At 39.2% G+C, this 12,647-nt stretch overlaps 1 protein-coding gene across 3 annotated transcripts in view; it reads left to right on the plus strand.

The window, feature by feature from the left end:
• The window catches only part of AMBRA1 (autophagy and beclin 1 regulator 1), a 156,796-nt gene that overhangs the window by 100,897 nt on the left and 43,252 nt on the right, over nt 1-12,647 (plus strand). For all 3 annotated transcript variants that reach the window (XM_039358402.1, XM_039358410.1, XM_039358415.1), the window contains 2 exons: nt 9,690-9,878; nt 10,259-10,413. In XM_039358402.1, the coding sequence (XP_039214336.1) occupies nt 9,690-9,878; nt 10,259-10,413 (344 nt within the window). The remainder of the gene's footprint in view (nt 1-9,689; nt 9,879-10,258; nt 10,414-12,647) is intronic.

The following is a 12,647-nucleotide window of genomic DNA, read 5'->3' on the forward strand; positions in this document are numbered from 1 at the left end:
TGAATCCAGAACATTTAGAAGCAACAGGGAGAAAGCAGAACTATTTAACTCGTTTTTTGCATCTGTCTTTACACAAAGGGAAAAAACAGACCAACCTATCAAAAATAGTGCCATAAAAAACAAAATAGAAACACAAGTTAAGATAGGCAAGAAAATGGTGAGTGAGCACCTGTCCAGCCTAGATGAGTTCAAATCGCCAGGACCAGATGGATTATACCCCAAAATTCTCAAGGAACTGTCAGATGTGATATCAGAGCCACTGAACTATATTTTTCAAAGATCCTGGAACACAGGGGAACTACCAGAGGACTGGAAAAGAGCTGATGTAGTTCCCATCCTCAAAAAAGGAAAAAAAATGGATCCAGGAAATTACAGACCTATCAGCTGACCTCAATACCTGGGAAGATCCTGGAAAAGATAATCAAACAACGAATCAACGAACACCTAGAGGGAAACAAAGTCATTACTAAAAGCCAACATGGGTTTGTCAAAAATAGATCATGCCAGACAAATCTTATTGCATTCTTTGACCAAGTGACAAAATTAGTGGATCAGAGGAATGCTGTGGACATAATTTACTTGACTTCAGTAAGGCATTTGATAAAGTAGATCACAACCTACTACTTGACAAGATAGAAAAATGTGGGGTAGACAGAACCACCACCAGATGGATCCGTAGCTGGCTGACCGGCCGTACTCAGCGAGTGGTCCTCAATGGAACTGCATCTATATGGAAGGAAGTGTGTAGTGGGGTGCCCCAGGGCTCTGTTCTGGGCCCAGTACTCTTCAACATCTTCATCAACGATTTGGATGAAGGGATAGATGGGGAACTCATCAAATTTGCAGATGACACCAAGCTGGCAGGAATAGCCAACACTCCAGAAGACAGGCTTAAGATACAGAAGGATCTGGACAGACTTGAACACGGGGCACTAACTAACAAAATGAAATTCAATGGTGAAAAAAGCAAGGTTCTACATTTAGGCAAGAAAAACCAAATGCACAAGTACAGCATAGGTGGCACCATGCTCAATAGTAGTAACTGTGAGAGGGACCTCGGAGTCCTAGTAGACAATCACCTAAATATGAGCCAGCAGTGTGCTGCAGCTGCCAAAAATGCCAACACAGTGCTAGGCTGCATTAACAGAGGGATAGAATCAAGATCACGTGAAGTATTAATACCACTCTTCAATGCCTTGGTAAGGCCACACTTGGAATACTGCATCCAGTTTTGGTCACCACGATGTAAAAAAGATGTGAGACTCTAGAAAGAGTACAGAGAAGAGCAACAAAGATGATTAGGGGACTGGAGGCTAAAACATATAAGGAACGGTTGCGAGAATTGGGTATGTCTAGTTTAATGAATAGAAGGACAAGGGGGGACATGATAGCAGTATTCCAATATCTCAGGGGCTGCCATAAAGAAGAGGGAATTAAGCTATTTTCCAAAGCACCTGAAGCAGGACAAGAAGCAACGGGTGGAAACTAATCAAGGAGAGAAGCAATCTAGAACTAAGGAGAAACTTCCTGACAGTGAGAACAATTAATCAGTGGAACAGCCTGCCTCCAGAAGCAGTAAATGCTCCAACACTGGAAGTTTTTAAGAAGAGACTGGACAGCCATTTGTCTGAAATGGTGTAGGGTTTCCTGCCTGAGCAGGGGGTTAGACTAGATGACCTCCAAGGTCCCTTCCAACTTTACTACTATTATATAGATCTGCCATCTTTTTAATATCTGGCAGCAAATCCTGACAGTAAAATTATTAAAAATGGAAACTGCAAATTCTGTATCACAGGGGTCTCCAAACTTTTTCATTTGGTGGCCTGGTGGGAAAAGGAGGGGCAGGCATCTTTTGGCCGGGCATGCAAACATGTTGCCACGCGCCCGTGTGCACACACAAACAGGCCGCGAGCATGTGCACCATGCAAACGGGGCTGCGAGCAATGTGTGAGAGGTTCTCAGTGACACCAGCACCTATGTGAGACTTGTGGCAACGCCAATGCCAGGCTCGTGGCGTTGTCACCACTGGTGCGAAGATCGTGCCGCCGACAGCCCTGCATGAGGATTGCGCTGCTGCCTGCTTGCAGCTCGCGTCACTGCCACTGTCTGCATGAGGTTTGTGGCAATGCTGCTATCCGCGCGCCGTAACACTCGTGGCAATGATGGCACGAGGGCTACTCACACCAAGAGGCCTTGGCCCGGTAGTGCGCCGCGGCCCGTAGGTTGGGGATCCCTGCTGTATCAGATGTTGCTAACTTACATAGGAAAAAAGAAAATATTTTCTGCTGTGCCTGGAATACAAGTGAAATATGTAATCCAAGGCATTTTATCTAGCTCAGGATGAAACCTATAGTAATGAAGCCACTATAAGACTACTAAAATAAAAAGTATGATTCTGAAAAACAGCAGCAAGAACAATAAAATACAAATAAAAGTTTATAAGAGAAGTTTTGACTAATGCAGGGCTTTTCATCGGCTTTTTACCGATTGTACCACTTTTAGGATATGGCAGTATTCAAGTACCACCTAGCAAGGCGTCAAAAACTTAATGACCAAAAAAAAAAACCTGTTCAAAGTTGCAATTGCACTGAAATGACTTATGACCATTTTTCACACTTATGACCATTGCAGCATGCCCAGGGTTATGTGATTTATATTTGGATGCTTGGCAACTGATTCATATTTATAATGGTCACAGTGTTCCAGGTCATGAGATCCCCTTCTGCAACCTTTTGACAAGCAAAGTCAATGGCAGAGCTGCTGGTGGCCAAATGCTAAGGCGGGACTTCCTTTCCTCCCTCCCTTCCCTGCCTCCCTTTTTCTCATTCCCATCTCTTTCTGAAGGAAGAATTTGAACCCCCCCCCCATATTTTCCCTCTTCCATATATTGATCAAACAAGGAAAGGCCTTCAGAGACAGAAAAGACAAGCTGCTCAGTAAACTAGCTTTAAAAGGCACATTCCCCTTTAAGAATTAGCTACTGGCTAGAAAGGAAAGTAAGGAGCGCAGCCGGCACTTAAGGAAGAAAAAAATGTAAGTACTGGCTGCCGGCTAAGGCAACCTCCCCAAATGGCTCCATTCATAAGTAAAGGAATGCTACAGGCAAAATCCACTCAGGAGAAAAATACTTCAAAATCCCTTGCAGCAAAACTTACAGCTAACAACAGCAGAGCAATAGAAGCTAACTCGAGACATCAGCCATCAACCAAATAGAAATTGCCAAACACTCCTTAAGAACACAAAGCCCTCATTGCACAAATCCCAGAACTTCAAAGTCACAAAAGCACATCAGAATCCTTTCACTCTCCATCTCCTTCCCTCCTCCGTGCCTCACCTCGAGCCATTGCTGCCTTTTTTCATTCCTCTTGGAGGGTGACCCCTCCCCCGCTACATTTCTTACCTGTTTGCTGCTGCCAGCACAGGTGGCTGCCAGAGCAGTTGTAGATCGGCTCATGGCCCTCTTGTTTGATCTCCTCTCCCCCCACCCTCTCCCGGTGCAGCTGACTCTGCCTCCTCCCAAGGCTGCTGTTTTTTTTTTCTCTCCCTCTCCTGCCCAAACTGCCTCTTTTTATAGGCTTTCTTGTCTCTGCCCCCCTCCTCCTTTCTTATGCGGGAGGGTGAACCAGAAGTGAGCCTGGGGCCTTTGCAGCTCCAGAGGACTCTGTCACTGTAAATCAGCGGTTCTCAACCTATGGGTCGCGACCCCATTTGGGGTCGATCGACCTCTTTTGTGGGGTCGCCAAACGCGGCGATCCGCCATTTTGTTGCCTCCGGGGGCGCGCCGCGCCTCCGGGGGGCGGTGCCGCGCACGCGTGCTGCGCGTGGGGGCGGCGGCGCACCTCCGGGGGGCGGCGCCACGCCTGCGCACCGCGCGTGGGGCGGCGGCGCGCCTCCGGGGGGCAGCGCCGCGCATGCGTGCCACGCATGCGTGCCACGCGTGGGGGCGGCGCCGTGCATGCGGGGCCCCGCCCCCATGCGCGCCACGCGCGGGGATGGCACCGCGCATGCGCGCCACACGCGGGGCCCCGCCCCCATGCGCGCCGCGCATGCGCATAACGTTTGTGTGACGGGGGTTGCCGTCACACAAACGTTGAGAACCGCTGCTGTAAATCCTTGCCTCTGCTGACTCTTCCCCTCCCCCACTACACTTGGCTAGGCAGGGCTGTGTACCACCTGCCACTCATTTATGTACCACAAGTGGTATGCATACCACTGGTTGAAAAGCAGTGGACAAATATGAAAACTGGTAATATTATCTGACCATTCTGGCCTAATAGCTAAAGAAATATATATAATGACTGAGAATTGACTTAAAAATGTGGCTTGTTTGCAAGTATTCAGTGATGTCCTATTTCAGATGCTATAAGTTATTTAATTAAATCATATATAGTATGCGTATAATTTGATTTATTAAATCAGGTTTGGGAGTTTAACATGCTGCTTCCCAAATAAAGATAGATAGATAGATAGATAGATAGATAGATAGATAGATAGATAGATAGATAGAGAGAGAGAGATAGAGATATATAGATATATAGATACACACACACACACACACACATTATTTGATAATCATAGTCTTTAAACATAATTACAAAATTCTATTAAAAAGATAACCATTTGTTATTTGTGGATAATCTTATTTTTTTATTACTAGGGCACACTTTTTAAAAAGAAACCATAATTAATATTGGAGTCAAATAGTAAACTAGGAGATTAGTAATACAAAACCTTCATCTTTCCTGTTTCACATATCCTCAAAGATTACAGATGCTGTAAATTTCTGAAAGCTTAATTTATTTATGGGGGAAAGGCCACGGTGTTTCTGCTTTCTTTTTCTATACATAGTTAGTTTTAGTTTTAGGAGTCAAGTACAGTATAGCAATAGCACTTAGATTTATATACCATTTTACTGTGCTTTACAGCCCTCTCTCAGTGGTTTACAGAATCAGCCTATTGCCCCCAACAATCTGGGCCCTCATTTTATCGACCTTGGAAGAATGGAAAGCTGAGTTAACCGTGGGCCTGTCAGGATCAAAGGATTCGAACTCCTGGCAATGTGAGCAGAGTTAGCCTGCAATACTGCATTCTAACCACTGCACCACCTCCTTTCTCATTTAGGAGTTAATTAACCAGACTTTCTTTTAAACAACAACAAAAACCCCTGCTTTCTAAGCTCCTGAAATGCTTAGAATTCCTTAAGTATCTGGATTTCCAGAATGGTTTCACAATATCTAGCATGGCAGTAGAATGAAAAATAAAAGACAGTAAGATTGGCTTTTGGAGTAGGCTTCATAAAGGTGGTACCAACTGATATTAGTTCCAATGGTTAAATTAAATATTTATGGAGTTGAATATTTCTGAATACAATTTTTAATAGACTTTTTTTAGATATTTACTTGGTCATTTTGGGAAGTAGAAAAATGAACTAATTGAATCTTCTGTTTGATCCAATGATACGTTGTATAACCATCCAACAGTCAATTTAGGCTAGGGCAGGGGTAGGCAACCCAACACACTCAAAGAGCCACTTGGACCCGTTTCCCACCAAAACCAAAACACTGGGAGCCGCAAAACCCTTTTGATATCTAAAAGGAAGATAACACTGCATATATCCTTTTTTACCTTACACACACATATACACACGCACATACACACACACATAAAAAGGTAAAGGTAAAAAAGGATATATGCAGTGTTATCTTCATGACTCATGGACTTCAACTCCCAGAATTCCTGAGTCAGCATAGCTGGGTTAGCTAGCTCTCTCCTGCCCTTCCTGCTTCCTGCAGCAAAGGGAGGAGCCACGCCCAAAAAGATTTTCAGCTTGTCGGAGAAGACAGTGAGTCCACTCTCTTTTACATGTACACCCACACACATAAACACAAACACAGAGACAGAGAAGCAGGGAAGCGCAATTGCCTCTCTCTGTCTCTGTCTCTCTGCAAATGGCAGAGGAGGCTGGGAGCCACAGGGGAGGGCTCAAAGAGCCGCATGCGGCTCCGGAGCCACAGGTTGCCCACCTGTGGGCTAGGGAGTAGAGAAAAGGTAGGGGAAGCAAGCAAGCATTGGACTTGAAAGCCAGAAGTCCTGCTCCTAGATTTCTGTGCTTTTAAGACCTGTTTGACTGGTCCCATTAAAGTGGATGAGTCCAAAGATCTATCCAATCTAGCCTGTTTCCATATCAGCTAGTTAGATTCTGAAGAAAAAACCATGGGCATTTCTTTCTCTTTAAATCCAAATAAATGTAAACAGATCTTCCAAGTTGATCAGCAATTTCCTGACAGTTAGAACAATTAATCAGTTCAACAACTTGCCTCCAAAAGTTGTGAATGCTCCAATACTGGATTTTTTAAAGAAACGATTGGACAACCATTTGTTTGAAACCATAAGGCTTCCTGCATGAGCAGGGGGTTGGACTAGAGGACCTCCAAGATCCCTTTCAACTCTGTTATTCTGTTGATCTTGTTCAGTCTGTTGTCCTAAGAAGCAAATTCTGGAATAATATGCATAATATCTAAAGTAGGAAACACATGTAACAGAAATGCTTGAGAATGAATTGAGCAAGAAAATCTATGCAGATGATCAGCAATATTTAAACCATAGCACAATGCTCTGGAAAGACCATTGATATGGTAAAGTGATAACTGTTCAAGACAAGTATAATTATGCTAAAGTTTGGTGGGGTAGCACATGATCCCCTCCAAAAAGAGTTTATTACTAGCTTAATTCAGAACAGATACTTGGATACTTTCTGCTTACTTGTATGAGACAAAATAAATACAAGAGAGATTGGTTCTAGAAAGGTTTTCAGGTTGTTCAAAAAATTGTGCCATCATTACTAGTTGTAGAATCTGAATTTGATTTTAATTGCATTTAAATTGCATTTAAGTAAATATGCATAAATTTACATGGCTTTGATCTAAAGTCTTATAATATTTGCTGGCTGCATTGCCTGCTTCTCCAGATTATAGATTTGATGAGGATCATATTACATATGGCTATAAATAAATTATATTGGATGTTTGAGGTAAAAATGTATCATAGTAGTACACAACCATCATTTGACAAGTAGTCAAACCTCTTGTCACCATATTATCATAGGTCAAATTTAATAATAATAGTGATTTTGTAAATGCTCCTTTTGCATGCTGCTCAACAGGGAATGAGGTGTATAACTATAAACCACCAATTAAAAAAGTGAGTTGTTAAGAATAATCAGTATTGCTATTGTTAATTTCTGTTTTAGCTAAGGAATGCAAGGTACTAAGTATGTTTTTCATTGACAGTTCTAGACATTCAGTATTGTACATAAGTGTTTGATAAAAGAGAATTAGAGCTGAATAGTGGTGCTGTTGTAGTATTTTTCCTATTGTTGAAAACTCTCAGAAATGCTCATGTTAGCAGATATTATACAAGTAGTCACCATTTAACATCTACTTACTCAGTGACATTTGATGTTATAGTGCTGAGCGGATACTTACAATGGGTCCACATAGTTATGGCCATTTCAATGTCCTTGCAGTCATGTGATCATGATTTGGCTCTAGGTGACCAGCCCACAATTACAAGGTTGCAGCATCCTGGGATCACTTGCAACCTTTACTGCCAGCTTCCAACAAGCAAAGATAATGGACAAAAGGTCATAAAACATATGAGTCTGGAATCCTGTGACTGTGTGGGATCTGCCCTATGATGGCAACTGGGATTGCCCAAATTGCTGTTGGAAGTTGGTGTGGTTACATTGCATCATGCTTATGACCACTTAGCGCAGGAGTTCCTGGTCCCAATTACTATTGGTAAGGGAGAACTGCTGGTAATAATTCATAGTCTTAATTTACCTAGCTAGAACAAGTATTTGAAGATCACTGGTCATTCACTTGAAAATGAAGTCTATAATATAGTGCTATGTAAGTAACAGCAAAGATAGTGAATGTTAAGAAAAATTAAATCGGCAGTACTTGAAGATTGTGGGTACAATGAGAAACCAGTTTCATTGAGACAAAGTCATATACTGATATAGGATTGATAGGTGTGGTGAGGACATAGTAGGGAAACTGAGCTGATATAGGTACAGTAGTTGTCCACTTACAAACACAATGGAGTAAAGAATTTTGGTCATAACGCTGTGGTTGAAATTCGAGATACCACATGACTGGACTCAATTTTACAACTGTTTTTACAACAGTTGAATCACAACTGCCAGTGGGAGTTTTGCAGTCATAACTTTGAAGACAGGTTATAAGTAGCTTTTTAAAAGTCTGTCATAAGTTTGAATGGTCATTAAATGACCACTTATAAGTCAGGAACTGTCTTTATAGAATTTCTTTAAAAAGCGGAAATTAAGAGGCAAATAGGATAGATTGCTGATAAAGGAGACATCACCAGTAAATTTGAGTACTGATCTATGAGGTAAAAAGCATAGCTAAGGAAAAGATAGGGAAGAAAAGAAAAGCAGAAATAAGGTACAGAAAAGGCAGTAGTGAAAACCAAACAGCCATAGAAAAAGGATCCTGTATATAATTAGCATAAAAGAAGTGGGAAAAAGAAAACTTTAGGAAACAAAGAATTTTGACTAGGAATCCAAGGAACCAAATAAAGCAAGACTGTTAAACAGGAAAATTAAAAACAGGGTGCTAAGAAAACAGCGGGCAAGGGCATAGATATAAACTCCTGATTTGAGGATATTGACTTAGCAGAACATTTAAACCCATGAACTATGATTCAGCTTTATTTATAAATCGGACTAGTATGACTTACTTGATAACCATGGTTAAATATCTTGACTCAACATGACATATGAATGTATCAGTGAATAGTGGAGCCATGTTATGAAAAATTAAGGTCCCATAAGTTGGGTGGTAAGCTACCTTCAGACAGCACCTAAAGCAAGGATATCTGGATTGTTAACCCGAAACTGAACATATGGGATTGCTTTCAAAGCAACTAGACTTTGTTCCAAATAACAAAAGGACAAATGTGAGTGCTGAAATTTTCTTACAGAATTGGTGTGTATCTAGAAAGAATGTATGGAAACTGAAATTTCTCCAACTCTTCTCTTTAGCATTATGATGGGAGAAAAACTATTTTAATATCATATAAGGTTCATGTTCATTAATATGTTTTGTTACTAGCTATGATTTATTATGTTAAAGTCCCAAGTCTTCAAAATGAGGATTTGTTGACTTCTATAGCATTTGTTGCAGGTATCTTCAGGTGTTCATATCCTAGAATTTACGGTCAACTGGTGGATATTCCCATTCATAAATACCAAGCATTGTTGTAGCAGTAAAAAAGTCATCTTAATTCTAAGATACTCCTCCTTTTCTTGGAAATTTAAAGAATTAACAGTACAAATATGAAAGTTAAAAAATAGTAGATTAATAAATTAAAACATAATTGGGAATATATATATATATATATATATATATATATATATATATATATATATATATATGAATGTGTGTGTGTGTATATATATATATATATATACACACACACACACACACATTCAATTGCCATCTTAAGGGGATAAGGTTTTATTCAACTGCATTACTGGCTAGCACATTTATATAAATAACAAAGTATTAGAATTAATTTAGTGATACAGGAAAAAATATAAATAATTCAAGATTTTGCTGTTATTCTGAATTAAATTCTAGACTCTTCTCTTTTTCCCTCCTGTGCAGCATCTGTGAATGTGCTCGTTCAAAACTGCAAGATATACAATGATGCCAGCTGTGATATTTCCGCAGATGGGCAGCTTTTAGCAGCTTTCATTCCTAGCAGTCAGCGGGGATTTCCTGATGAGGGGATACTCGCAGTCTATTCCCTTGCGCCGCACAACTTGGGTGAAATGCTGTACACAAAGCGATTTGGTAAGAGATTATGTGTCAAAAATTTGGGGAAGCTATCAAGTCCTTTAACAGTCTCTTAGAAAGTACATTTTTTTCTTGAAATCTAACTGATATATGTAATAATTGCAAAGAAAAAGTAATCCCAACTGTAGATTGATTTGGTAGCAACAGAATGGTGAAATAGGAATTATATACCATGTGATTCCTATGATGTATTTCTTTAGCTAAGTCTTGAACTTTGGCTACTGCTGTTAGTTGACTAAGATGATTCTAAGCAAAGTATTTGTTTTTAGCGATTAATAGCTGTGAATAACTTTGCTACAGTCTATATAAGGAAAATGAAAAGGAAGAAAGGAGGATTCCATAATGAAGATGTTTATTATGTTTTGTTTCATGCCTAGGTCCCAATGCCATTTCTGTGAGCTTGTCGCCAATGGGCAGGTATGTCATGGTAGGATTGGCATCTCGTCGCATCTTGTTGCACCCATCTACAGAACATATGGTGGCTCAGGTTTTCAGGCTTCAGCAACCCCATGGAGGAGAAACTTCAATGAGGGTAAGTGGTATTACCTGCTTTTTTGTTTTAACTACCTGCGTTTGTTTATTTGGAAACAGAATTGGTATATTAATGAAGCAAAGCTCTTTAAAAGATTGCAGAAGGTAAGAGTTTTTCACTGTGCTTGCTTTTCATTGTCACTGATTTTTGGGGTTGTTATTAGAATAAATAGACAGGTAGCAGGAGATACTATGGGGACATTGTTAGTGGCAGAAATAGTATAAGAGTGAAATAGTACCACCAGATGAATGTTTAATGGAGTATGTAGTTTAATAGAAATATTTCTCTTTATATTAGTGAGTCAATAGGGTCTATGATAGATAGGGGTAAATAAAGAGCAAACATCCAATCCAAACAGGATTAATTGGTTTATGTTGAAAATAACATTTGGCAGTTAATGTTAGTGTTGATATTAGTGTTAGATGTTGTGTTTGGAAATGAAGTACTTCTTCAGAAAACAGTGTTTCTCTGGTGAACTTAAATCATGAGTTATTATTAGTCTTCAACTCCTACATTTATTTTAAAAAAATTATTAGAGAATCTGTATGTGAATTGTTAGCCCTTTGTTTCATATTTTGGTATAATTCATCCTTGCTCTATACTCTTAAGATAAAGGAAATTGTAAATAGTAAGTTAAAGTTCTTGCTCAAGCAATTTATTTAATTGGAAATCACCCCAAATCTTATTAAATACTGTTCTGAATGAAGTTTCTTATTTTGTTTGTGCACTTATAATTCCATACTTTTTTGGACCTTGAGAATTTTATCAAATAGCTTCTGAAAGAATAATGGTGTACTAAATCAACATGAAAATTATATTGTTAAAGTTTTTTCAAAATCAGTTATAATTTATGTGCTATTACTCCTCAATACTAAATAATTCTCAGTATTTTTTTTTTAAAAAGAACTTGTTTAAAAATAGTTGTTTTCTTTTGGAGTTGTGAAAGCCTAAAAGGGAGTTCCAAGCACAGAGTTAGGATATATTACTTTTATCGTATTGATGGCAACATTATACTTTGCATAGTATCTCAAAGACTACTTTGAAGTACGCAGGGCTGTGGCAACTTTTTGAAATTGTTGTTTTAATTTTATTATTTATTATACTGTGATGTGATTTGTATTTTTACTTTGTTTTCTTTTATAAGTTCTTGGGTATCTTCGTAATAATAGCACTAAAACAAAAGCTTACAGCTTTATTTTTTGTCAGTTGAGAGTGATAAAACACTGAAACTCAACGGCCATAGCTTCATCTACTGGTAAAACAGCACTGTGTTTTGTTTTCTAAATGAGCTACAGTTGGCAGCAAATGTGGGAAAATAAAGTTGAAAAAAACAAAGAGGATTAGAGAGGAAGCAAATGAAGAAACAGTTGAGCAGAAATTGTAAAAGATACAGAAGGAGGAAGGGCATTATGGAGAGTTAGGAGAAAATTGGAATAAATTGGGTTTGAATTGGAGGCAGCTTTGATGGGAAACAGTGAGGATTGTGGGATTTCATCCAGGCTTCCTCTCTATTCTAATGGAATTCTCTTTATATAGAAACATACTTTTATCCCTTCAGTAAAAGTACCCCACTAAATTTTCATTCAAAAACAGGGGAAAGTGCTCGGGGTTTTTTTTCCTTTGAAATCACCTACAATAATATTGATTTCAAATATTGTAATCTGTAGCTCAAGCAATTGTTATCCAGGTTGTCCATTCAAAATATAATAATGCTACTTCAAACTTGTTTGCACTGATTTTTCATTGATTGGCCTTTTCCTAGCAATACCAACCGATAAGATATCATAGCATTATGGGAATGCAAAACTGAAAAAGAAAATGGCGTAGAATAAAAAATAAATTAAAATTACTATTTGGTTTGAAATAAAGGCAGGCCTCTCAAGGAAGGATCTTAATGTTTGGATTTTGGAGCTTCACTTTGAGGTGGTGATAGGAATGAAACATTTCTGGAAAGAAAAATACTTTTCTTCTGAGAAAGCCTGTTAATTGTATAAAAATAATATCAAAATGATACATATTAACCTGATTTTAGTATATGTTGACATTATTGAAAGCAGAGGTGATTGAAAACAAGGGTGGTGTTTCTTGCTCTGATCATAACCCAATAATAGTCAACATTCTGGGCTCAGCATGTTAAAATTTTGGGAAATGCCTAACTTGGCTCTGATGGCAGATCACTCCTCCCTGATTATTAATCAATTTCTAAGACAAGTTGAATTGAAACCAATATAGGT

The sequence above is a fragment of the Crotalus tigris genome, unplaced genomic scaffold (genome assembly GCF_016545835.1).
Source record: "Crotalus tigris isolate CLP2741 ecotype Arizona unplaced genomic scaffold, ASM1654583v1 scf7180000017576.4783729, whole genome shotgun sequence".
NCBI lineage: Eukaryota > Metazoa > Chordata > Lepidosauria > Squamata > Viperidae > Crotalus > Crotalus tigris.